Source organism: Mus musculus, chromosome 3 (genome assembly GCF_000001635.26).
Source record: "Mus musculus strain C57BL/6J chromosome 3, GRCm38.p6 C57BL/6J".
Taxonomy (NCBI): domain Eukaryota; kingdom Metazoa; phylum Chordata; class Mammalia; order Rodentia; family Muridae; genus Mus; species Mus musculus.
This window is the reverse complement of record NC_000069.6, coordinates 130,524,706-130,552,296: the sequence shown is the minus strand read 5'-3', so window position 1 is coordinate 130,552,296 and position 27,591 is coordinate 130,524,706. Positions and strand designations below refer to the sequence as shown.

The window sequence follows — 27,591 nt, the reverse complement described above, 5'->3', positions numbered from 1 at the left end:
CTTCCCTAACGAGTATGAATATATGGACTATTGTCTTAACTGAAAAATGGAAGTCTTATTAGCTAGGTTGCAGAAGGATTTCTACATTTAATACACCAGAATAAAGTGTATTGTATGGTAAGATCGCTATAGTACCTGCTCCTGGATAACACAACAAATAGCAAGGATGTCGTCACGCTGGAAAATCAGGGTCTACCACTAATGCTTTTATTGTGTAGTGTCTGTTCAGGTGCGGCTCACAAAATCACACCAACATGCCTCTGAATCTGAATCTAGACAAGAAAACACTCACCCGTGGTCCCAGAGCGCCAGAGTCTCCTTTGTCTCCACGATCACCCTTTGGCCACAAAACAAAAAACCAAACAGTAAATTAGCTGGAGGACCATGGATGTAGAAATCGATCGCATACAAAGAGTCGTTTGTTACCACACTTTAAACATGAACTGCACACACATGAAGCAACCACCACCATCTTCTCAACCCTTCTCAGAAAGCAGGGTATCTTGGAGCAATTGGACTGGATATGTACTCTCTGGCCAGGTGGATGGGCAAAAGCAATGTGAGTGATTTCCATGGTGACCTTTGTCTTAGGCTGAGCAGGGCTGCTTTCCTCTGAAGGAGTATGAGTAATGGGAAAAGTGACCAGCCAATGTGGCATCTATCCCCAGAGAAGAAAAGTAGAGAAAGTTGGGACAGGAAGGAATAGAGAGCTCATTCTAGGGAGACCAGGACTGTAAGGTCAGAGGCTAGACCTCCCTCTGATGACAGAGATCTACCTGTAGCTATTTTAACACTCAGTGCTAAAGGTGAGAGCATCCAGATAGACCAGATTGGCCAGGCTTCCTGTATGCCCCCTCTCTCCTTCTTTTTCTCTCTCTGTACTCTTTCTGCCTCCTTTCTTTTTCTCCTTCAAAGCAGTAAGAAATAATCTCTGGGGTTTTATTTACAGTGTCATAACCCCACCTACAGAGATACCAAGAATAGTCTAACTCTCCAAATGATCAGAAGTCTAATGCGCAAAGTGGTAGAAAACACTTAAATCTGGGTCTATGTAAAGGTTTTAATAATTTACAATTAGAGCCCCTTTCTATATGAAATGCAAAGCATCTTCCTGTCTGTAGACAAAGGCCACTGAGGATAAGGGGACTGTGCAGTTATAATTTTTTTTTCCTATGCAGGTTTTACTACTAACATAGGCCATTAGTAGTTAACAAGCTCTAATCTCTAGGGAACCAACAATCTCTAATCTCTAGTCCAAATTTTTCTATTTTTCCTGGTTATTAAGCATTCTAAGCAACAGTATACATGCTATGTATAAGCACCATGACTATTGGTGGTGACATCTTATTTCTATTATTATTTAATGAGCCTGCACGTGCCTGCACTGAGTCACAGTGAGTGTGTGCAGGTCAGTGTACAACCATGGGTGTCTGTGCCCGTCTTCCACTTAATTGGAAACAGGGTCTCTTTGGTATTTTTCCATGGTGTGAGCCAGGTTAGTTTCTGGGAAGTCCCCCGTCTTTTCCCCTATCTTCTTGCAGGAGTGCAGGGATTACAGATGCTTCAGCTGTTTTGTGGGTTCTGGGGATTCAAAGTCAGAGCCTCACATGTACAGGAAGCAGTCTTACTGACTGAGCCCTGTTCCTGGTCCTAGGGTGACATTTTTACCTCTCTGAATGGAGTTAGGTAACAAACTAAAGCATAACATGAACATCTGTCACAAAGATAGGAAATGAAAATTAAGCATATGTTATATAAATCATTTATTGTTCCAAATAAACTATTCTCAAGAAACATGCTATATACTCTCTCTTAAAGAATAGTCTGAAGGGGGCTAGCGAATGGCTCAGCAGATAAAGGCACTTGCCACTGAGCCTGACTACCTGAATTCCATTCCTAGAGCCCAGAACATGGAGGGAAAGAACTGATTCCCACAGGTTCTCTGACTTCCACATGTGTCTTGTGGCACACAGCACAACACACACACACACACACACACACACTCAGGTTAAGAAAAAGAATAGTCTAAAGGATAAGATCAGACAAAAACAAAGAAAAAAAAAGCCAAGTGTCTTGTGATACAATCATAGGGACAAACCAACTATAAATTCCCAAAGAAAAGGTTTTTATCCACAACAGGACTCTTGGTGGAAAAGGCAAAAGACACAGATCTCGAAGGCCCACAGTCACATCAAAATGGGTACTGGTTACTGACCTTTGACCCCTTCGGGCCTCTAGCTCCTGATTCACCTTGCTTCCCCTATTATAAGAGAGTATGCAGATGAGAGAAAGAAGGACAGGGAAGTTAAGAACAGTGGCTCAGAATCAAGAGGAGACATGGACACACTTTACCTGCCCTGCCCAACACAGAGCTGCATAGTGTTGGTTATAATGATATACAGTATACATATCATCATAGCAGGGACTCATTCCCTGGTCTCTGTTAACCTCTATCCATTATGACTTTGGGGACAGTTTTCCTTCAGTGGCTGGGGAGAGCTCTGTGATGTGAGTGACTTGTATGAGTCTCAGCAGGGCTTATATGCATAGATTTCTTTTTCTTCAGAGACTACACCATCCACCTTGTCTCCAGGAGGGGCTGGCTATTAGACTAGGGTGTGACCATGTTAGTTTGCATAAATGTTTAGATAAATAAAGATTGCATAGGCAAATAAAACCTTGGCTGTAATATTTGCAAGGTGTTACAGACCACCAAGTTACCATGGAAACGAACACAGCACCCAGCAATGAGGTTTGTTTTTTTGTTTTTTGTTTTTCTCAGCCGGCTGTACCACACATTGAGCGATAATGTATAACATGACAGCACCTGTCCATTTACATCCAGAGATGTTATTAGATTTCTTCACTGAGCTGCATGGTGTAAACAAGAAAAGTTGAACTGCAAAATCACTAGCCACCAGTGTGCATTCCAATGAGGTGTTTATGATTTGGGTTGCTTTTACATCTGCTGAAGAGTTAGTTGCCTGTTCTAGAGCAAGAGGCATGTGTTCGCAGACCAATGAATGCTCTCTGCCAGGATAAGAGTGACTGACCTTTGGCCCCGGGGCTCCAGGATCTCCTCGTTCACCTCTTCCAGGAGGCCCCGCCTCCCCACGATCACCCTGTCACAAATCGCAAGATAGATAAATAGCAGCCACCCCATGGCTGTTCTCTGGCAAAGAATACAGGAGTTCACTAAAACCAAGGTTAACAGAGAGCCGCTGCTTATCCACAGTGCACTGGTGCTATGTTAATCTCTGAAGATGACTGATCCCGCTATGTGCACAAACCGACCTGAGATTGTTCATTTTTGGTGCCATCTTGACTGGGCCAGCGAGCGCCTATGGAACTGCTGAAACATTCTTATTGTTTCTAGGAGGAGACTGCACATCGGTTAGTGGAGTGAGTGGGAGAGGCTTACCCTTAAAATAGTTGGCTCTGGATGGATAGAATAAAAGGCAGAAGACAGCCAAGCCGTCTCTCCCTCTGTAGCTCCCTTTCTTGCCCATGATACCACACTGCAGTCTTCTGCCCCAATGGCAAGATTAGCACCAGGCACTGCATCCCAGACCTTTACTGCTGCTTCAGAGTTTCAATATCAGCTTCCAGGATTCTGAAACCTTCAGGCCAGGGTAGAACCACATTCCTAGCATCCTTCTAGTTTGAGGATAGCTTATGTGGGACATTTTTGCCTCTATAGCCACAAGAGTCAATTCCCCTAATAAATCTCCTCATTAACCATGTCTATGTTTATATATGTATATATACATGTAAGTACATACGTGTTTACCTACCTAGCAACTGATCCACCCACCCATTCACTCATTGATGTTCCTTCTGTGTCTCTAGAACTCAAGTAATAATGCAAGCCTTCCTTATAATCTCCATTCTTTAAACAAGGAAATAATAGTTTATTAAATACAGCTATATGAGTAAATGTAATGACTTTTAAAGGGTATCAGTATGGTCTATTATTAATTTATTATATTATTATTATTATAAAGTGGACAATTTTACATTCTGTAGCAATTTTTAAGTAATTCTAGCAGAACGTTTAGCACAGTGGTGAAGTTCCATGCTTTGTACTGTGATACCTTGTTTTCTTATACTCTGACAGAAAGTTAAGTTTTCTAGGCAGATGTAGCTTAGACAAAGGCACAGGGACAGTCCTAGGTGACACGCCATCCCTACTACAGATATCTAGATGCTATTAGTTTTTCTTCCTTAGAATCTGTCTTCACTGCCCAGCAAGTTAGAGATACAATCTTTGTTTATTTTTTAGATCTATTGTTAGGGGTACAAATCCAGACCAGTACAAAAATTGTAAAAGACCATCGTTGGGTCGCAATAGATGTTCAAATTGCAGATTTTCCTTTAGGATCCAACTCTTGTTAAGACAGGCAATTCAGCTAACAATCACGTTTAGAATATTGCTGAAAATGGCTTTCTATGCATATACTGGCTTGTAGAAATACCACACAGGTATATCACATCCTTTCCTTCTCTTTGAGCTTCAGAGTAAAGTATCTGCTCTTCAGAATCATGCTGGGTTCCTTTATAACAGCAATTACTGCCAACTTCATGGCTCTATGACTGGATATCCCTCTCAAGAGAGCTATGGAATGGTATAGCTGCTATCTATCGAAAGGGCATTTAGGGGTAAGTATCTCCACCAGCTGGGTTTCTTCTACCTTCCTCTGTATAGCAAAAATCTGCAAGAGATCACGATGGCTTCCCCTGCTGGAACTTCCGCTCCTCCTGTGGTGGTGGGTATACTTCTCTGCCTGGCCACCTTCTCTCCTCTCCTGGCTTTAAAGCTCCAAGCTCCAAAAAAATCCAACCATTTTCATATCAATAGACAATTTATTTCCTCTCTAAGGTCTGTCTTGTGTGAATCTGTTCAGGCTTAAACAGAAAATTTCCATATTTTGCTAATGGGCCTGATAGCTCATTATGTGAAAGTGAGATTTCTTTGGAAAACAACCATTGCATAATCCTACTGAGTTCCAGTCCCCTTAGGCAATGAACAGTTTCTACTCCCTAGGATTAGAGTTATTTTCACTTGACCAAAGCAGACATGAGGACTAGTCTGTCTGAATAGACCATGACACAGTTCCTTAACTATTGGACATCATCCCTGGTTTATTTCTGGTGAATGCAGAACTCACCGAGGCAGACTCTGCCGTGGTTCAAAAATAAATGACTACATGTTGATGCCACTTTGTCCCTTTGATTCATGAGTCTGTCATGAGCACAGCTCCATCATCTGAGTCCTATCTTTTTAGGTCTTCTGGGTAAATAGAGCAAGAAGTCCAGGCCTGACACTATCTGCAGCACTGCATTCTTTTTGCATGGCAGCAGCATACAGCTTTTGCTTTCAGGGTCCTCTTTATGGTTGCCAAAGAGAACACTAAGAGATGGTTTTCATTATAGAATACTTCTGAAAATACCACTCAGGGTAGATCCTTGTGGAATGAAGCGTTTAGACATCTCTGTAACATCCGTGGGGATGGGATTAGAGTCCAGTTTACAAATGTATCGAAAGATGGATGAGGAAGAGTAGGGTATGGCCACCTCTAGCCCTCCTTTCTGCTTAGTTACCTACCTTTCCAGGTAGCTGGGAAGCCAGCAGCATCACAACACTTACTGAGGAATCTAGAGGGTAATCTTTAACAACTACTATATTCCATCCACCCATAGTGGTTCCTAAAGCTTCCTGGATATAACTTCCAATTGCATGCCTGGGTGGATCACGCTGCCTCGGTTCGAAGGCAGAAATATCTGGTCACCTAAATAGCAAAGTCATCTCACCTTTCTTTTGACAGAGATGACCCAATTTTCACAGGAAAGTAAAGGGAATAACTGTCGACTTACTTTTGTTCCTGGTAGCCCTGGTAACCCTGGTTCTCCTTGAGGACCAATGAAGCCTGGTTCTCCCTTAAAAGAAAGAATGGCATACAAAGGCATTATTCATCAGACGGTACACTCAGTTCTTCCTACTGCGATGTCATTTCCTTGATTGTATACAACTGCTCTGGCTGAGATCAAACTACTCACTATAAGATGCTCATCAGTGGACATTTAGGGCAAAGCTCCAGAGACATGAAAGAAAGTGACAAGGTCACTGGATAAGTGTGTTTATGATAATTTCTTCTCTCATCTGTTGCCTGGTGTTTCTTGCCACTCATCACATTAAGAACTATTGTGTTTGGGCGGATGTGGAAGGTCTTCTAAGATACCATTCATGTATTCATAGCCTTGTGAAATCTTTTCCCTATGTAAATCTACTGAATAAAATATCCTGGGAGTGAAGGGACATCACATCCGAGTCTAAGCTGTGCAGAGTGGTTTCTATTTGGGGAGGGTCTTGCCTGTAGTTTCCCACTTGGGTCACTTGTTTTGAGGGGAGCAAACTGCTCTGCTTTGAGTCTCCCGATGGAGCTGCCACAGTCTAAGGACTGAGATTGGCCAAGAACCTTGTAAGGGAGCATGGTAGTGAATGCTCCCTCCCCTTAGAGCCTTCTAAAGAGAACACAGCCCTGGATTCCACATCCATTGCAGTCTCCTCAGGGACTCAGAGCCAGAGGCCACCTGCTATGCTTGGCTTAAACTCTTGTCTTTTGCTGACTATAAGCCAACTAACTGTTTTCTTTTTTAGGATAAAGTGGTAGGTAACGTTACAGAACGGAAACAACAGATTGCAGGGGAGCGATTTTGTAATGTTCATTATGAAAGGAAACCCCCCCTCCCCTTTTTTTTTGCCATACCTCTCAAACATTATCTCTGCTACCTGGAGGAAATTCATCTGTGGCACAATAAATGGTACCCAGGTCTTGAATAGATCTTCTAAGCCTTAGATCCCTCTGGGTTACAGGAATGGTAAAGGAATGGTAAAGGCCTTTGTTGCTTGTAACTAGTCCCTTCTAACCACCCCTGAATTGGTGCAAATGCTGAGACTCGAAGGGAGCGCCTTAGATATTGTCAAACAGTAAGGAACCAATCTGATGGCTAGAAAAATGGAATTCTGTTCTATCTCTTAACCTAGGAGGTGGGGGGAATGGCTGGAGATGGGATTCAATCACTAGACAGTAGTGATTACATCGGTCATGCAGGAACCCTTAACTGACAGGGCTAGTGCAGACCTTCCAAGTCAGCATAGTTATGTGCCAGGAGGGTAGGGCATCCAGATCCACAAGGACAGAGGCTTTTGTGGCTAGTGATCTTCTAGACAGTGCCCTATTCACCAGGACATTTTTTTTTTTTGCCTTTATAATAAACTATAACAGCAAGCATAGCACAGTGTTTTCCTGAACCACGACTCATTTGAGCCAATTCCTAAAATGGGTGTGCTGAGAACTCCTAAATTAGTGATTCAGTGTGTGGGTTGTGACCCCTTTGAGAGTTCAACAGCCCCCTTCACAGGGGTCACATGTCAGATATTTATATTACCATTCACAACGGTAGCAAAACTACAGTTAAGAAGCAGCACTGAAAATAACTTTGTGTTTTGAGGTCATCACAACCTGAGGATTAGAGGGTTACAGCATTAGGAAGGCTGAGAATCACCGCCCTAAATTCATAGCCATATCAGAAAAAGTGCAGATAACTCAGGTAACCCCAGAATATCCTACTTGCAACTAAAATGAAGCTAATCTTGAAGGATTGGTCCTAAAATCTGTGACATCTGAGGCAAAAAGAACCAAACCAAAACCAAAAACCAAAAACCAAAAACCAAAAACCAAAAACCAAAAACCAACCCAAATCTGAACTGGTGTCTACATTGTCTTGATTATCCATAAAATTTATTTTCTTTTTTAACTAGTGAAGGGAAACAAAATTGCTTAAAATATAAAATACATATCCAAACTTTAAAGCAAAACCCATAATAGTTCTATTTCCATATTTCCTGTTTTTTTTAAAAGCTTGTACTATTTCTGGAAGAATTACTGGTACGATTGATTTCCCTCTAAGATAACTGTCACTGAGCCTCGTTTCATGGAACTTGGAGTTAAGCAGAAGACAGAGAGTGAGTTTGTTGGATATGTTAAAATGTCTGAATCTATGTTTCAAACAACTGAATTTTTCAAACATACTATATATATATATAGTAAGTAGTTGGGAACAAAAAGGTGTCATCAACAAAACATTTTAGGTGACACATTATTCACAGATTTCCTCTGACTTGGGCACTCAGAGAACAGGAAGGTAAGGGTTGGACCTACTGGTTGAGGTTGATGCTAAGGCTATTTCCTGTAGCTCCTATTCTACTTGGTCCCATAGTCTTCCACCTACTAGAAGGGAAATCCTTGGCAAATATTTTGACACACCTCTTAAATTTCAAAATAAAAATCTGAATTCAATTCAGTGAAGTCATTCATGAATAATTCAACCTTTAGCAAAATAATTTGTTAATTCATAAACAAAAATACTATATGTGGGATAAGTAAAATACTTTTAATAAAGTAATAGTGTCTTACTGATAGAAATATTATATGCTACAATATATCTGAATATGTATCTTCTTGCTACTTTCAAGAGCAATTTAGTGTCACTGGTCATGTTCTTATGTTCATGAAATTGAAATGTAGAGGTTGGATGTTTGTTTGTAAACTTGAATGCTTAACATATTTTCAAGCAGAAAATAAAATGATCTCTTTAGCCAATCAAATGGAAGTTTTGTTAAAGCACACAAATAAAAAAGAAGACAGGACAAAAGTTGCAGAAATTCATTCCTTATTTGAGTTAGTGTTTAGCTTACAAAATAGTCAGGCATGCAATTGCATTATTCACAAATATGTAAGGCTAATATGACTAGGGCATTGCTATCTCAGCAGCTAGATAAAGGCCTTTTCCTTCCTTTAAAAACATTAAAATTTTGAAATGGAATGTTCAGGGTAAAATTACTTAATTTCAAGAGATATACCCAATAACAGATTTAATAGTCTCAGTAATTTTAGTACTATTGATCTTACATGTTTTGAAAGGCTTTTAGTATCATTAGTTGCTCATGATCACCACTGCAAAACGGAGCACCAGTCACATACATATATCTTAACACGTGTCATATTCTGATGTTTTCAAGGCAAATCTCAACATATCTAGCTATAGGATGGCAAATCTGTGTCTGTCTCCTCTGAGAGCGCTCTGTAACTTTAGGGCCATGGTTCCATCTTGCTCATCTCATGATGGGATGGGAAGGAGGTACTTCCTGGTCTCCTCTCTCAGACTTCAGAGATGATTACTGATATAGACAGGGCATGAAGACCCCCCACTTGGATCTTGGGCTCTTAACCTTTGTCTCCTGGGCTTACAGTAGTAGTTCAGAAAATACTGAACTACTGGGGAAATCCTGGCTTTAGACTGCTGAAGAGGGCTTAAGGGTTAGACTGTTCCAGAGTATGCAGAGACTGTTTGCTTTTGTCCTTCAGCATCTCAGCGATGTGGCTTCAGAGTCTGTATGAAGGCTAACCTTTTAGACACAGCCACTTATGGAGCTTGGAGGTTATATCAAAGAATATCAGCAATTCTATCTGAAGAAACTACTATAACTTTTCTTTGTCCAATTACCTATCTGAGGTGTAGAAAATACTTAACCACAAACAACAGATTTAGAAATTGTTGAAATGTTGATGAGAATATAGCTGTAGTCTTTTAAGCCAGACATTAAAGAGATTTTAGTGGGGAAAACCCTCTACATACCAATGTTACCTTTTGTACATTTTTTCCTGGTCTTATTAGGCAAAATTGGATTTTATTTCATACAACATGCAATTTAATTAATAATGAATGAAATGTGTCCTTTTTTTGAGTAGGATATATTTTTTGTTTGCACTCAGTTTCTTCAACTATTACCTATTTCCTATGAAAAACAACCACCCCAAATACCTCACTGTAATAGCAACTCAAACATGAAGTTTCCTGCACAAAAGCTAAAGAGAAACAGAGAAAGGAACCACAGTAGCTACTACAATCATGCCCACCAACCACGAGAGCAACAACCACTACAATTGTATCCACCAACCATAAGCAAAACAACCACTACAATCATGTCCATCTACCATGACAACAACCCAACCATGACAACAACCACTACAACCATGTCTTCCAACCACAAGAGCAACAACCATTCCAGTCATGTCCACCAATCATGACAGCAACCATGTCCAACAACCACTGCCCATCTATATTACAAAAACATGAAGCAAAGCTGGCAGATTTTTAGGAACATGGCTTTTCTGAAATCTAATGATGGCTAAAGAGTTCACGAAGTCTTAGAATTCCATAATAAAATCTTAATGACTTTCTAAGAAATGGCAGGGACATATTTCTGATGGCCACACCCTACCTCTACATGGTCACTAGGATAGCCTTCATAAAAGTGAGAGGAACCAACAAATCCTTGCAGGGGTCGTTAGACCAATGAAAAAAGGAAGGATGAGAGATAAAGAGAGAGAAAAAGAGATATAGAGAGACAAAGACAGAGACATAGAGGCAGTTTCATTTATACAGAAATGGCTTGCCAGATGTCTCCATATAGACTTCCAGAACATACCATCTGTTAGGCAGAGTGGTGGCCAGAAAGTCCAAACTGATTAGTTCTCACTCCCAGAAAAATATCTGGTTTTTCATTTACTACTATTTACTTTATTTTTATAAGTCATTATCAATTAGAGAAGTAAAATGTATCATTTTCTTAACCTGTCTAAAAACTCTCTCTAGACCAAGCCATGTTTCCCTGATATTTATGATTCCTGAACAGATCTGATTTTCATTGTCCCCCAAAATAGTATAACGGGGTTTGAAAAATATGTGCTGATCTGCCTGGGTGCTAAAAGCATTCCCAATAATGTTGATTAATGTGTCCTGACACAGAATGCATTAGCCATACAATGTTCTTCTTGCTTAAAGGCTAATTAGAATTCAAGTCAGCATGATACCTGCTTTTGAGAATTACAGCAATGACATTTGTTATACTAAGAACTGCTAGGCAGCAAGCTTTGGTAGTAACTGATTTCTAAAACGACTGAAGAGACTAAAATAAAATAAAAGTGAAGTTTGCTCCTAAAATACTGATTTCTCAAACCTGTCATTTTGATTTTGTTTTGTATTATTTTGTTTTGCTCTTAACAGACTTGCATCATGAAGGGCATGGTTGGAGGTTTCATTATGGCTGCTTTTCATTATGAGTTTCCTGATGGGCCTCAAGTTCCTCACATCTTCTGTGCAAGCAGGAGTAGTCACACGTGACAATGACGCAGTGTGACCCATCCACCAAGGACGCCTTATTTCCTTTCTCCTGTGAATTAATCTAACATCCCTACATTTATCTTTGTCAGTTTTGGGATGTGCTGATGTTTCTGAGGGTTGCACTTCATTCATCCCCATCAGCTTCTGAAGAAACCTTTGTTACTCAGAGAGCACCAGGCTGGCACCTAACCCTGAAAACGCCAAGCCAATGTCCCTGTGCCCTGAAAACTGCTTCTAGGTCAAGGGGGACTTCCTGTGATGTGAGGTAGGTTTTTTCACCACCTTAAACCCTTCTGCCTCTTTTAAGTTCTTGATCTGATTGTCAGATTCTCACTGATGTGAAAGCCAGAGTGAAAGCATTAAGCTTCAAGGAAAGGAGAACCTTGAAACCATGGTTGCTACGTAAACAGCTTCTTCTGACTTCATGTAGTACCTGCTGTAATATAGCTTCCCTGTCTACTTAAAACTCGACTTCTAGATATGGTAAACTGCTTTTATCTTTGGAAAGATAAAAGCAAGCATTGAAAATCTGGGAAAAATGTCTTGGGTTAGGCAAGACAGTTCAGAACAGTAGTAGGATACAAACTCAACTCAGGAACTCCAGCAGCCTTCCTATATACAATGATAAACATACTGAAGAGGAAGTCGGGACAGAACACCACTCCCAGGAGCCTCAGAACTGCCTTGGAATACAGCTAATCAAGGAAAACGAAGACTTGTACAATGTCAACTTCAAGACTGAAATAAGAAAGTAGAAGGTACCAGAAGATGGAAAGACATCCTATGTTAGTAAGATTAATGTTATCAAAATGGCCATCCTACAATCAGCAATCTATAGATTCAATAAAGTGTGCATCACAATTTCAATTCAATTTCTCATAGGTACTGAAAAATATCTTAATTTTCATGTGGAAATATAAAAGATCCAGGATAGTCAAAATAATCTTCAACAACAACAACAACAACAACAACCCTGCTGAGGTATCAGTGCACCAGATTTTACATTTTACTATAGAGCTACAATAATAAAAAACAGTATGATGTTAGCATCAAAACAAATATACTAGTTAATGGGATAGAACTGAGGATCCACACATAAACCCAGACTCCTACAGTCACCTGATTTTTTTTTTTTTTTTTTTTTTTTTTTTTTTTTTTGGCAAAGAGGCCAATATTACACATTGCACAAGAGATAGCATCTTCAACAACTAGACAAATACTGCCACTCAAACTGACACCTACATGTAGAAGAATGAAACTCAGTCAGTTCTTATGGTCATAAAGCTCAACTCCAAATGGATCAAATTCCTGATATCCTGAGTCTGATTTCTGTTCAGGAAGCAGGGAATATACTTTCTTAGAGGCACAGAAAAGGAATATCTGACCAGGATCCTGATGGTGCAGGCATTAAGACCAACCACTGACAAGGGACCTCCTGAAACTTAAATAGTGTCTGTATGGCAAACCATTATTTGAACAAGGCAGCCAACAGAAGGAGGAAAAATCCTGACCACCAATACATCTGCCAGAGGGTTAATGGGTAGAATATACAAAGAACTAAAGCAAAACAAACCCCTTAAATGTTAAGAAGACAAACAACCCAATTAAAAACGGGGACATAGAACTAAACAGAGTTCTCAAAAGAAATACAAATGACTGAGACTTAGTTTTTAAACTTTCCAACATTCTTAGCTATGTAATGGAAATGTAAATTAAAACTACTTTTGAGATTTGTATCTTACCCTAGTCAGAATGGCCAAGATGAATAGAAAACCAAAACCAAGTGATAACAAATGTCATAGATAGAGGGAATCCCCAGGGGACACTTATTCACTGCTGGTGGGAGTGTAAACTGATGCCACCATTGTGGAAATCAGTGTGGAGGGTGTTCAAAAAGCTGGAAATAAATTTAGTATGTGATCCAGCTCTACCACCCGTAGGCATTTATCCAAAGGGCTCGGCATCTTACTGCAGTGGCACTTGCTCATCTACACCCACTGCTGTTTCATTCACAATAGCCAGGAACTGGAAACAGTCTAGATGTCCACCAACAGATGATGGACAATGAAAATATGGTACATTTACCCAGTGGAAAATTATCCAGCCATCGAGAAAAAAAACAAATTTATGAAATTGTCAGGTAAATCGATAGAGCTGAAAACAAGCATTCTGAGTGAGGTAACAGACCTGGGACGTGTCAACTTGTCTTTTTGCTTTTCCCGTGAACACTCAGGAAGGAGAATGTTCACAGTGACACCTCGCATCCTCAAGACATTGCACATGCCTGCCTTTTGCTTCCAGAACACACTTAGGTGGTAGGGAGGATGGGTGATCTTAGTGCTTCAATGGTTTCATTCCTTCATCTCCCTTAAGGAACACATCTATTCATTCATTCATTCATTCATTCATTCATTCCATTCCATTCTCATAGACCTCCGTGCTATGGTCACTGTTGGTTCTCATGAGAAAACTGAAGCACAGAGAAATTACAAGGCTTGCCATGAGTCACAGCACCAGTAAAGGCTTTGATTTGATTTGCTCTAGGTTTTCTGGTCAATGTTGCCTATTTATGAGGGATGTGCAACCACGAGAATGCATTAACAATATATTTTTCAAGATGAGTTTCAAGAATAATATTTTCAAAAATAACAACAGAATATTGCCTTCTTATCTGATATCAGAAAAGGTAGACCCAATCATTTTTATCCATGAAGATACTTGAGGGAAAAAAAAACTCCAACATTTTTTGAAAGCTTGTTCATGAAACTAATTTTCTAAGCTCAAATCTTATTCCAGAAGATCAATTTCTGCATGGTACATTGTACATAATTTAATTTTCCCAGTTGAACATCTTGACACTATATGAACCATGAATGCATGAAATAGGAATTCCAAATGCCTTCCACATGGTGAGAGGACTTTCAAATAACTGCAGGAAGCTCACGAGCAGTTGGAGATGAAGTCATGCCTGGTCTTAGTGACTTCCCTTATGTATGCCTGCAGTATTAGCACCTTTCTCAGAGCGGGACACTGAGGTGATATCGAGATGAGTCTGGTGCCTCTACTTAGGCCTTGGTTCCTGTCCCTGAGAGCTGCAGCAGGCATGTGGGGGCTCATTAAGTTTCCAGCTAATTCCCAGAGAGCAACAGGTGTTGAACCAAAGCTCTCCTGGTATGTAATGGATGGCTTCCTTAGTGTCTTAGACGCAACAGATGGCATATGCATGTCCTCTCTGGTAGTGGCAGTCATGGAGGACATGGCGGGAAATATTTCCAAAGCATAAAAGGAACACATGGGCCTAAGATCGAGACTGATGTTTTAGTTACCACACGTCCTATAGTCACATGTAAGGGTTTTAATTTTAAATCCTGTTAACTTAAACTATGAAATGAGAATGAACTGTTTTGTGTGGTTCACCACCATAGCAGAACGATGAAAGTTCAACTAGTAAGGAGCGTCCCAAGTTAATGGAGTGACATCACAAAAACTTTAAGTCTCCTTTGATGAACAACGTACCGTGAATACTGACTACCTTAATGTGCTCTTACATTGTCTTTTCCTCTAAAGCTATTTGCTCACATTTAGCGCTTGCTACATTATAATGAAATCTTATCTTTCATTTGAACTACAGCGAGAAGATAAATCTTGTTAAGCCAAAAAATAGAGCTAAGGACTGATCTCAAACAGTAGACCATGGCCCAAGTGTGGCCTTCCCATTACACAAAGAGACATCTCTAGAGAATACTAGCTTTTGTCAACTGACAGGCTCACTGCCAGAGCAGTCACTTGTCAGGGACAGGAGGGCAGTGTCTGTCAGAGCCACACCACCTTGACAAAGGATTTCCAGCACTTTCTCAGGCTGTGGGAACTCAAGCCCTTACTGGAGGTGGCAAGTTACAATGAACCCTCCCATCTTGAGAGTCCATGACCTTCTATAAAGGTCCATGGGTGACTAGGGACAGGCCAAGAGTCAGTGTAGACATTTAACATTGAAGCAAGCCAAGGGTAACAAATATGGTAGTTACTGAAAGCATTCACATCTTTGTATGTATTTATCTGCATTGCACTTTGGAAAAATAATGCTTTCTTTTTGACCAAGGTGTCTAAAGCCCAGGAGAAGGGACAAGCGGATGTCAGAGCCCCAGGCTGCACCCTGACAAGCCAACACACTCAGCAAGTAGGGACTTTTCTGTCCTTCTAATGTCCTTTGCCTCAAACGTCTTCATTATGATTTGTAATGCCACCAGGTTCTAATTAACACCCAGAAACATGACCTTAAATCATTTTTAAAATGATGATCTTGTCACTTATAAAGAGCTGTCATTTTTTTTTATGCATGGAAGTTACTAAAGAATGGCCATAAATTAGCCCTGTAGTAGGAACTTTCATATCAACTTAGGATGTTATTCTTGCTGGACAGCAAGTGACTTTGACTCTTCAGCAAACATTTCTTAGAGTGCATTCTCTATCCAAGAGTCAGACTAAAGCATCTATTTAAAACAACCTGAACTTTTTATAGTAATCTAGAAAAAGCTAACAAAATACTGGAACCAGAATTTCTGAGTGCCAACCTAGAAGATATAGTTTTTCTGTGTATTCATCACCTATAAATATTATAAATACCATAGGACTGTCAATCAGACTAACTTCATTTAACACACTATAAAATAGCACACAGAACTGAAGAACAGAAAATGTGCTTGTATTGCTTTCCTGCCACTTCTGAGTAATATTTATATGAAATTGATTCTAAAGGAATAGTTATAGCTAGGGTAATAGGACAGTAAGTCTCATGGTTGCCCTGGGAAAAGTCTTTAAAAAATTTAAAAATTATTTAATATTTTAAGTGGCTTAGTCCTGAAGTGACTTGATGTGCCAGGGTGAGTGATAGATGGTGGTAGTGGTGGGGGGGCTCCCCCTTCTCAGAGGAGAAGGCAGGGGGGATGGAGGGAGGAACTGTGAGAGGGGGCACTGGGAGGAGAGAGAGGACTGGATATTGAGATGTTAATTAATTAATTAATTAAAAATTAAATCTGAAAACAATGTTTTAATCCTGAACCTTAAGCAATTAAGTGAACAGGTATACAGAGTTTAGGTGGAAAGCACATGTACTGGGTTAAAACACTTTAACAGTGTGGTTTCTGTTTCTCAGTGGGTGTGACTGATGGGGTGGAGGCATGGCATCTTAGAGGCGTTACTCTAATGGCAAAGCAGATACGTGGTTGCCTGAGTGAATTATAGGGATGCTAAGAACTTGATAGGTTCTTAGAAATCAAGTCAACAGTTAAAGGTAAAGAGAGATCCCTTCCCGACTTTAAAGACCTTGCATGACTTCACCTGAAATGCAGCTTACTTTCATCTCAGGGGCGTGCATGATAGAGCCAGCAGTGACATATACAGTCTAGATGGCAAAGGCCAACTTTAAACACCCGTGTTCAATTTTCAATTAAAAAGTCAATCAATTGAAACAACTTGAGAATTGTTAGCAACCTGTATTCACTCTTTTCTCTAGTTTCCTCCAGTGTGGTTGGCTCATAATTATAGTTCTAGGAAGTCTGTCAGTGGAGTATTTACCTTTATTCCCGGAAGTCCAGGCAGCCCAGGCAGCCCTGGTTCACCCTACACAGGAAAATCACATAGCATTATAGAGCGACATTTACGCAGTCACAGTTATCAGAGAAAAACATGGCAAATGTCCCAGTGGAAGAGCTTCTGCGAAGGGAAATATACACAAGGGCTGCACTGGAGTATTTAGTTTGATTAGACTACCCAGCTCAGTTCACTCTCAACTCTGGGCACTTGGCAGATAGTTCGGGCACCTGCCTCTTCCTGCAGTTCACTGCCCAGTGGCATCTCTATCAGATGGCACGGGAGAGGAATGGAAGGAGGAGAGACTAAATTGACTACTCCTTCGGCCAAACGATTTATTGGAGCTGCTTGCCTCAATAATGCACCCGATTCCAGGGCCCTCCCCGCATGGATAATGGAGAGGCTGTTGGATGAGCAGATGGCCATAGAAAAACCATACACATTAAGCAGGTTGCTCACTTAAAAGCATAGTAAGAGTTCCTTTTCATTCCTGAAGGATGAGAAGACAAACGGTTAAGAATATTGTTGGCTCCAGCCTATATTCCTGACAATTGCTGGGTTACAGTGACCCAGCTTAGCAGTGCTGGGCTAATGGTTCCATGCAGCTGTTCCCAAATACAGGTCAGAGATTAAGTGGTACACCCTGGGTAGGCACACTGGAGACAGGCTAAACCTTCTCATTTTCACAGAATTGGCTATGTTTATTTTAAGCACAAGCGGTTACAGTGTCTTAAAAACCCTCTTGAAGTGAACTATGAGAGAATAAAGGAATCGGGAAAAAATATTTGTCTCGAAATGGTATCTATTTTCCGTGGAAGTGCCACTGGAGGTAAAAACCACAGAGTTTTGTTATGGTCAGTCAGAGAGATGGGGACCATTTCTAGAGAGGATTCAGGAGTGTGGCGGGAGGAGGCATAATTTGTAGCCTAAATGCTTCCATAATCTTTAATTTTTAGTTAATTATGTTTTTATCACGGTGCTTGGGTGCTTGCCTGGCACAGCTCACACGGTGTGAAGGTCACAGGACACTTCTGAGGGTTTGGTTTTGCTCCTTCTACATTTGTAGGGATTCTGAGGGTCCAGTTCTGGTTATAAGGCCTGGCTGGCCAAGCGCTTTGACTGCTGAGCCATTTTGCTGGCCCTTGAATAATCTGTGACACAAGAAAACCCACTCAGAACAACTGGATCTTCCATCGCTACTGTCAGCACTTTCAGATTAGGAGGAGCTAGAATTCGTTCTGGTATTATAATATTAAGCCTTTAGATATTTTCTGAAGCTGAGCGATGAGACAAAATGGGGAGGTGGTGGCTCTCTTGGTACTTCTTAAAGGTATTTCAGGAATGCAAAAGAAAAAGCACTCTGCAGGAGTGTGCATTATAAATAAGACTTCGGTGAAATTAAACTAGAGAAGAAAGAAATACAAACTTGCTTATCATTCCATCTCAAGACCATGTGTCTAGGAATATTAAACTTCACATAGATACAACACAATATATTGCTTTTCTCATTTACCCTTTATCCAGTCACATTAAGAGGACCTAACAGAATGGGCTTGCTCACATATTTTACTGAAGTTATCTTTTGCTTTAAAAGAGTATGAGGTTTTTGAAAACAGTAAACTGCAAAGAATATACAACCAGTAACACTTGAGATTTTGTTAAAAAGTCTTCCCAAACTCTTATGATGATATCTCATCTGAAGCACGTGTGGAAATAAATAGGCTATAATATTATTTTCCAATAGGAATCTCTACCACTCCTTTCTCTACCAACTTAAAAGAACCACATAGCGACTTTACATAATTTATATGCCCATGTATACATGCTTAACACACAAAATGTTTTCTAATGAGAAAAAAATGCATAAACTTTGGAGAATAACACGTAAGATAACGAAATGTGAAATGACAGACGCTCAGTCTCTGACTACAGTATGTATGTATATTTGTTATGCATGTGGTTATTCTTAAGTGTTGAATGTTGGAGACTTTCATCTTTCCATGTTTGTATTTAATTCCTGCTTTTAGCTAACATAATAAAGATGGTATGATCATTAATGTTGCCCGTATGGAACACCTCACATTTTTAGTAAGACATTTCTTTCTAAAGAATTTTTTATTATCTTTACATCCCAGAAAGCTTAGCTGCCAACTACGAGAAAGGGTCTTAGTTACTTTGCCTTCCGTGTCTATGCCATGGCTCAGACGAGGGGTTAGACCCGAGTCTTAATTAAGAGTCAGGTTGTTTTATTTATATTTCTGATTCTATTATTTTTCCTCTTTAACTCTTCGTTTTCCAGCTGAGAGCTTCTTACACCTGGGGCTCTGTTGGAGCGGTCCTGAGTACACATGGCTCATTGGTAAGGGCCCCTTCTGATGTAGAATCAAGTGATATACTTCTTCAGAGTTACAATGCGTACTTTTAGGGAAGGTTGGGAAGAGCTGTGTGGTGAAACACAATTCCTACCTTACAGATCTACAGAGCCCTGACAAGCCAGCGTGTAACCCTAACTCACATGCCAACCACACACATTACTGCTGAAGCTGCAAGAGGAACAGTGGGAGGGACTGAATCCTTCACAACGATTCTAGACAGACACTGGGCGGGATCTCAGGGCAAGGCCCTCCGCTTGGGCCGTGCTCTATTTTACACTTTTCTGGGAACACCCCTAAATGCGGGAACTAGTGTGCCCTTGACCACCACAGCCCAACCCTGCTATGGTATAAAAATGCCTTCAGTGATATCCAGGACTGACAGTACACTAGGGTCCGTTTGCTGCTTTTGGCTCTAAGCAGCCAACATGGAAATCCTCTGTTTTCAATGTTCAGAGAATTATTACCAAAATCTGATACTAGACAGAGGCAGCCATACAACAGTGAGAAGGTGAGAGTGGGTCAGGGAGGTCAGAATCTGAGCTACACATTAATAAAAGGGTAGTTTTTGTTTCCAGTCACTATCAACCCAGATGAAAGCTCCTTTCAATGTAATTTAAATCTATTTTTTGATAGAATGCAAAGAGAATCCAGCATTTCTGCCTGCTAGCTGTAAATGTCCAGAATAAATCTAACTTATTTTTCTAAATAACTATAATAATACAATATTTTCCAAGCAACTAAGGTCAATTTGGTTCCTGTACAGTGGAGACAGTGGAGCTTACACAAGGGTACCGAGGCTTGTCTTGGCTTGTATTTTAGAGATTCTTTGAAGGTGCACTCATCTCCTTTACTTAAACTATTGCCTATTTATTTATTTATGTGTGTGTGTGTGTGTGTGTGTGTGTGTGTGTGTGTGTGTGTGTGTGTAAGCCAGAGGACAACTCTTGCATGATTCGTTTCTCTTCTACCACGTGGGTTCTGGGATCGAGCTCAGGCCATCAGTGTTGGCAGAAGCACCTCTACCCTCTGAGCCATCTCACCAGCCCCTCCCTTCCTTTGACTCAGGCTCTCTCTAAATAAGGCAGGTGGGCACTGAATGCCAGGTCTTCCTGCTGCAAGTGCTGGGGTAGAGGCATATTCCACCTAGCCTGGCTCCTGGTGACATTTATTTTAAAGAAAATCACAATCTTGGAGAAAAGTAAGCCACATCTTTACTATCTAAAGACTATGGAATCCCCAAATCATATTATTTGAAAACATCAGTTGCTTTTTCTCAAACAAAGTAAGACCATGGACCTCTATCATTAGTAATTCCAACATTTTCTTTTTGAAAGGTCAGAGGGGGCTGTCTGTGAAGGGGAAAAATTAGCATGTGCAGATATTCATCCTTGTCTGTGACCATCCTGGAGGAGGAGGGAGAGGAGGAGGAGGAGGAGGAGGAGGAGGAGGAAGAGGAGGAGGAAGAAGAGGAGGAGCAGGAGGAAGTGGAGGAGGAGGAGGAGGAGGAGGTGGAGAAGGAAGGGGAGGAGGAGGAGGAGGAGGAGGAGGAGGAGAAAATCATATGTACTGAAAAGTTTAAGCAGTTTCTCAAAAAGAAAAATTAGCCTAAGAGGCAAGGCTGGGCGTGTTTGTGGAAGGCTATTGCCACTGACAGGAGCCATGGAAAGAACATTGTGGCACCTGAGGCTCGTCCCCAAAAGGTATTTGAAACTTTTCACCAAAACACATTGAAGAGTAACCTGTGTGATTGGCTGTGTATATCTGCTACTAGCAAAGGGAGCTAAGTTGTATTGCTGTAGACTAGCTAGGAAGAGGAGGATGGGCGTTGTTATAGCTCATTCATTTAAAATATTCTGTATGGATTCTTGAAGTAAACTTGGAAACTGAAGATCAAAAGATAGATCAGAATAGTAAGAGTTGCAGAGTTGTGTTGGACTCTCAGGCTCGCCTGGAGTTGAGCTGATGAATCAAAACTCCGAGGTTCTCAGTTTTAAGAGGAAAAAAAGTATTAAATTAGAGAAATGTTTAAGAAATACAAAAACCTTCTTAAAAATTACTTCCATCTCAAGTTCTTAAATGAAAGCTCTTTCCAATGACTTCAAGAACACCAATTGATACAGCAGACTCTCAACTTTAGGTTCCAAACCACTGCAATAGGATTTGCTATCTTTTTCTCTCCACTAATGAGGTGCATCCTATGTCCTAATTCATATCCTATCTATAACATCAGCTACCACTACACAAAGGAAAAGCCATGGTTTTAGGGAATTTATCTCGTGGACTTCACATCTTCTTTTGTCTGTTATGAGAGATTTGACTATACTGAGAATTGAGACCTAGCTGCTCAGCTAAGGTACTGCTAACATTTATTTCTTGCCTCAGATTCAGATAGAAGAATAAGTATAAACATATTCAGTGCAGAAGCACAAATGATGGATTTAATGTATCCACAGCTTGGTTAGTGAAACTGGTATGGCTCATGTTGCTAATTAACATTTAGTTCCTTAGATGAATTTTGTTTCCATAAGGCAACATTCATGGCACAGGTTAGAGTCACACACGAGTCAGTAGGAAAGCATCAGCAATGGAAAGAGGAGGAAGAAGAACTGTCCATCATTCTCCATTGAGACATTTTAGTGCACACTCATTTCTTCTTGTGAAAAGACAGAAACATGCAGATTACCTTTAAGCATGCAAGACAACCAGCTGGCATTCCAACTCAGTCGAGATTTGTTTGTTTCAGGCAGCTGAATACATACAGAGTTTGTTTTCATACTTGGCTATGCTTGGCATCAAGACCATTTAAAATGGAGAGCAACCAGTAACATGTTGCAAAGCACAAAAACTGCACCATTGTGCAATAAACACTTCATTATCAGATGACAACGATGTGAAACACTGGTCATAGAGAGATGCAAAGAACATACCAAAGAGAGAGAGAGAGAGACATTACCTTCTGCCCCGGGCGGCCAGATTCTCCAGGTTCTCCCTGGCCAAAGAAAACCAAATATGAAACTTGCAGTCTTAGAAGAAAAATTGAAAACTACTGGGCTTTTGGGCAGTTCTGCAGTAATGATCCAACCTTCTACTTGATTATGGATATTTGTGAACATCATCTCCATCACGCTACGCATATGGAAATTGCCGTGAGCTTGCTTGGCACTTGGAAACCAAGGAAATATGGGAGAAAAGGTAAGCCCTCCTATTAAGGCAGCCTGGGATTTCCCTGTTGTGTCTGGAAGCTGTTGCCAGAGAATTGGGCCAGAACTGTTACCACTAATGGTGGTAAAGTGAAGAAAAAAGAGACTCAGTAAGTCAAAACCATGATATCCATGGTACAAACACATGCCAGGCTATAGTTACCTTAATTCCTGCAGCAGATGATCCAGGGTCACCCTAGAATGAAACCCATGAGAGGTTATGCCATGAGTACTGAGAAATGACACAAATCCACTAGGCAGCCGTTACCCACTTGGATGCTCAGAGGAACTCGATGTCTAATGGGCCAGGCCATTACATGGTTATTGGCATGTAAGAGAAACTGTGATCTGCCTAAAATCATGGGGTTACTTTGAATACAAGCCACAAAAATCTATATTCCTTGAAATAAATAAAACTGTCCAAGCATCGAGCTATTTCCTTAATAGGATGCTAAAAATATCTTCTGAAGTAATGAATTTAGGGACTCGAAACTTTCCATTTTCTCAGCTTCTGGGATTTATTAATGTCACTGGCTATCATTTACAGGGAGTTCCTGCCCCTTCTTGGTCTTTGGAAGGTCAAGGTTCAACAGGTGAAGTCAAAGGGTTAATGATGTCGAGTGGCAAAAGCCATGCTACAGACGACCTTGTTTCCACCGTGAAGCATGAACATGCCTTTTCCTGATTTCCTGTCCTCGCACCGTAACTCGGTCGTCAGGAAGGCACAGGGTGATGGATGACTTGTGGGCAATGGGAGTTTGTGGAGGGGCTAAAAGAGTCTTGAGAGAGAATCTGACTTTTAACTTTTTAAAGAGATTAAGAGATAGCTCACTCTGGAGCCATTTTGAGTGGCCACGTCCAGGGATACAGACTTAGGGTACCCCAAATTTCACATTCCAATGTGGAAGCAGTTTCATGAAACGTTATGGTTTTTCAGAACAAGGAAAGCCATAAATCAAGGCAAGTTTAAAATACATTGATGGGTACATCAGAGAGGTGGTTACAGCCAGATGGGGGAAGCTTTCTAAAGGCCTCAGCTGCTGTCTGAGGTTGGTGGAAGGTAGTGGTCTGCTACGTTAATAGGTTCCAAAAGGTTTATATCTTTTAAAAACCTTTAAGGTTTTTAGTTAGTTGTTAGTTCTGACACAGAGGTGGGTAAAGGAATGGCTACTCAAGAGGAATCTGGTTTTAAAAAAGATTCCAGCACATTTCGTGCAGGATGAGCCCACTCCTAGAAGCACACTATTGTAAGGGATAGGACCAGTGCAGACAGGAGTGTGGGGAGGAGAGGAGACTGTTACTAGTTTGTGAATGAGGCAGCAAAGGGCCTTGATTGTCAACCTCATTCGAGTCCTCTCCATCCTATAAACATGCAAGAAGGAAAAAGAAAAGGAGGGGACTTGGCCATTTGTGACTAGTAAGAAAATGAAAAGAGGAGGGAGATCAGAGCTGAGTGTCCCTCAGTTTCCTCATCTGCATGGATACTCAAGTAGCCCCAGGGTTCGGTTCCCTTGCTCTAGAATCCAGAAGCTGCTCATCAATTTCTTTGACAGATAGACAGACAACCAGAGAGGCGCCTCAGGCCCCTGTGTGCTGACCGGCAAATGGCCCCTTCCCTCATTTCTGCTCATGTCTTCCCACGATGGCACTTTTCTTGGTTTAGGTCTTGGTTTACATGGCTTTTCCTCAAGGACCCCTTTGCTGATTCACCCCAGACCTGACTCGCTGTGAGTGCACCTTACAGTGTAGCTTTTTGCTTTGCTTGGGTCTGGCACAGCTTAGGTTGTGATTATCTGTCGATGTTGCCTGCACATCCATCGTCCCGGCTTTCATCAGACAGCCAGCTGCATGAGGACAGACCCTGTCTCTACTTGCATTCTGTGTCTGACCATGGTATATGCTCAACACACACATGGGGAGGGAGGGAACGACTGTCTAAAAAACTTTTTTTTTTTTTTAACAAATTGGGTAAGCAGTCAAGGATCAAAATGAAAAAGTGCCTTTAGGAAAGAAAAAAAAGGGGGGACTTAGGAAGGAGAAGGAAACAATAAATTTAGTTTGTTGAGAAAAAAGTACACATGTGAATTGCTTTGACATCTGTAATTGCCATTACCCAAGAAAAATTAAAACGTGGCTAAACAAAGACACAGACTCTAAATATTGTATGAACAAGTCTCCTCTTCCCAGCCATTAACATTCAAATGAGTTCCAAATGGGGGGGGGGTAATAAATGTGGCGAGGAAAAGAATACTTGCTTCTGTTTCTGCCACACCAAGTCTGGGACCTATCAACATTAACAAACCAGTTCGCAATATTCTGCACAATATGACCTTTGTATTAATAAAAACAATTTGGTCTTGCAAAGCTCTTGTCTTATTTTTACATTAAGCTCTCATGCAGCTGGGAAGGCACGGTCACCTCCACTCTGTGGATGAGTAAATTGTAGCAGCTACAAGTGTAGCGAATACAAGCTTCCTCAGCCGTCCTTCCCCGTTTGTTCTGTACACCAGCTGATATGAGGCTACCAACATACATATAGCAGAGGACTGCCAGGTCTGGGTTCATTTAGAGATGATGCACCTAACCCTCAAGAGACTGGAGGCCCCAGGGAGTTTAGTCAGGTGGGGTGGGGTTGGGGTGGGGACAGCCACGTGGGGAGAGGGTGGGTAGGGAGAAGGTATGGGATGTGGAACAGTAGGAGGGTGGATGGGGGCGGGGAATAAAATATGGAGTGTAAAATAAACAAATTAATTAATTAATTTAAAAAAGAACAAAATTAAAAAAAGAAAAGGCTTATTGCTTTCTATCATTTTGACAATGGACCACAAAGATTAGAGAAAACATGTTAAGGAAAGGTGGCAGCTTGTATTAACTTTGGTGTTTTTACCCCAGAATTTTAATGGGAAGTGTTTGGCTAACCTACTATATCAGAATAAAGTCTAGATTTTGTTCTCACAGAGATCCGAAGGGAAGGAAAGGCCCAGCCTGTGAAAGGCTGCATAACTTGTGGAAATCTGAGCTGCTTTGTTTGATGGACAACTCATAGTCTGATTTTTTTTTTCATTCATGAATCTTTTTAAAGATTCAGAACAGTGAAATCTCTAGGAATTTCTGTAACTTTTAAGAGTCAGGCAACTGCTGGCAGGGATAATGTTCCAAGTAGCTGAAATAAAGCTGGGTAAGTTTATAATCCTATCCTCAAAGTGAAAGCAGGAACCGGCTTTTCATCTCTGGTTTATATACATGTCATATATCAGTGGGGGTAAGCCACAGATCAGAGAGTTTGATAAGTGAACTTGACTTTACTGATATTTTGTTTTATTTTGCTTCCCTCCCCCTCACACCTCTGAAGACAGGGTCTCACTGCATAGACCAGGCTGGTCTTGAACTCACAGAGATCCACCTGCTTCTGCCTTCCAAGTGATGGGGATTAAAGGTATGTGCGAATATACCCAGCGATTTTACTATATTCCACTTTCAGTCAAGATCAGCAAGTAATTAAATATGTATATTTAAATACAAAGACCGAATAAACAAATGTAGGTTACAGAAACTTTCTGCCATTCAATGAAAATATGAAGTTATTCAAGATAAAAGAATGAATATTTTTTGAACAACATTTATTATCTTATAACAATGTTCTAGGAACCTTGATGAGTACTGGGACTGGGACAGACTGACATCATAAGGTTTTTGGTTTGACTCTGGGGACAAAGGATGAAAGATTATGGTTTAAAAATGGTGTGCCTGGGTGTCAAGTTGTGATGGTTAGTTTGGTCCATTTGACAAGCTTGGGAAAGGAGCTTCAAGGAAGAATTGTTTAGATGAGGTAAGATTTTCTTAAATGGGTCAAGTTAGGCAGAGTGACCCACCTGAATGTGGGTAGGGCCATTTCATGTGCTAGCCTTGGAAGGAATGGGAAGGTGAGACAAGAGTAAGTGAGAGCATACACACACTCACCCATCGCTCTCTGCTCTCGACTGCACATGGGATGAGCATGCACATGCTCACCCATCGCTCTCGACTGCACATGGGATGTGACCTGCTGCTTCAAGGCTTGACCTACCGACAGTGATGGGCTAGAATTTCAAATCAGGACCCAAATAAACCCTTTCTCCTTAATTTGTTCTCGTCAGGGGATTTTATCACACCAACTAAAGATTAAACTAGACAGTACCCTAGGGGTTTGGGTTTGTCTATTCCTTTTCTAGTGAGCTCAGTGTCCAGCCAATAAAGAAACTACCATAAAGTTCAGTACCTATTGTGAATAGAATTAGAGTGCCATTTCAGTGTGCAGGGGATGACCTAGGCACTTTGGGAGAGTAAAGAGCTATCCTGGGAAACGACTTGTATAGCCAAGCTTCAGAGGACTGAAGACGGAACAATGCTAGAAAATGGAGTTGTGGAGATGATTAGCTGGTCAAAAGGAAGGCAGAAAGCAAGCATCTAAACAGAGATGGCCTGGGCAGGGTTTGTTAGAGAGGACCAGGTGCTGACTGCCCTGGAGTCTCCTGAAACAGGCCTCTGGGTGTGGGTAAGACAGGTTGGTGGGTAAGTGCAAATCAGACATGCCTTTCGAAAGGCCAGAAGCTTAAGGATGCTAAGTGAGGGGGCAGTGCATACACAGGACTGGATGCCATGAGAGCAAAGCAAAGGAAAGGACCAGCCAGCTCGTGCCAACAGAGTGTAGACTTGGCAGGCAACACCATGCAGGGTCCAACAGTGTGGTCCTATCCTTCGGTCTGCTGTAGTGACATCTGCTTGCAGTGGGCCAGAAGTCCATGTCAACATTTGTGGGCAGAATCAACACTCCAAAGAGTAGAGTGTGAAGCTTCCACAGTCACTTTACGTGTGATTCAAATCAGTCTTTTGTGGGTTGTTCTCAAACTGAGTGTACCGTGTTGCTGGCCACATAGAAGTTCTGGCCCAGCCAGTGGTTTTATAGTCCCTAGCATTTCCAGATGACCAGTCTGGAAGGGCTCAGATCGCTTTACCATCCGAATGTGCAGAGTTGGATCAAAAGGAGAAAAAAAAAATCCATTAAAGTGAATCAGCCAATGACGTAATTTACTACATCAATAGCAAAAAAAAAAAAAAAAAAAAAAAAAAAAGAGCTTGGTTTTTAACCCCTGCAAGTTGGAAAATGATGAATGATTTCACATACTGAAGACAAAGGCCAC

The 27,591-nt window shown here is 41.0% G+C and overlaps 1 protein-coding gene across 33 annotated transcripts in view; it reads right to left on the bottom strand.

Moving 5' to 3' along the window:
• Col25a1 (collagen, type XXV, alpha 1) overlaps positions 1-27,591 on the bottom strand; it is a 419,527-nt gene that overhangs the window by 47,588 nt on the left and 344,348 nt on the right. For 27 of the 33 annotated variants that reach the window (XM_006502269.4, XM_017319804.2, XM_006502266.4 and 24 more), the window contains 7 exons: positions 22,575-22,607; positions 22,165-22,200; positions 16,822-16,866; positions 5,875-5,937; positions 3,054-3,122; positions 2,216-2,260; positions 293-337 (listed from right to left, as the gene is read on the bottom strand). In XM_006502269.4, the coding sequence (XP_006502332.1) occupies positions 293-337; positions 2,216-2,260; positions 3,054-3,122; positions 5,875-5,937; positions 16,822-16,866; positions 22,165-22,200; positions 22,575-22,607 (336 nt within the window). The remainder of the gene's footprint in view (positions 1-292; positions 338-2,215; positions 2,261-3,053; positions 3,123-5,874; positions 5,938-16,821; positions 16,867-22,164; positions 22,201-22,574; positions 22,608-27,591) is intronic. The other 6 variants (XM_006502276.4, XM_006502286.4, XM_006502274.4 and 3 more) reach the window with 2 other exon arrangements.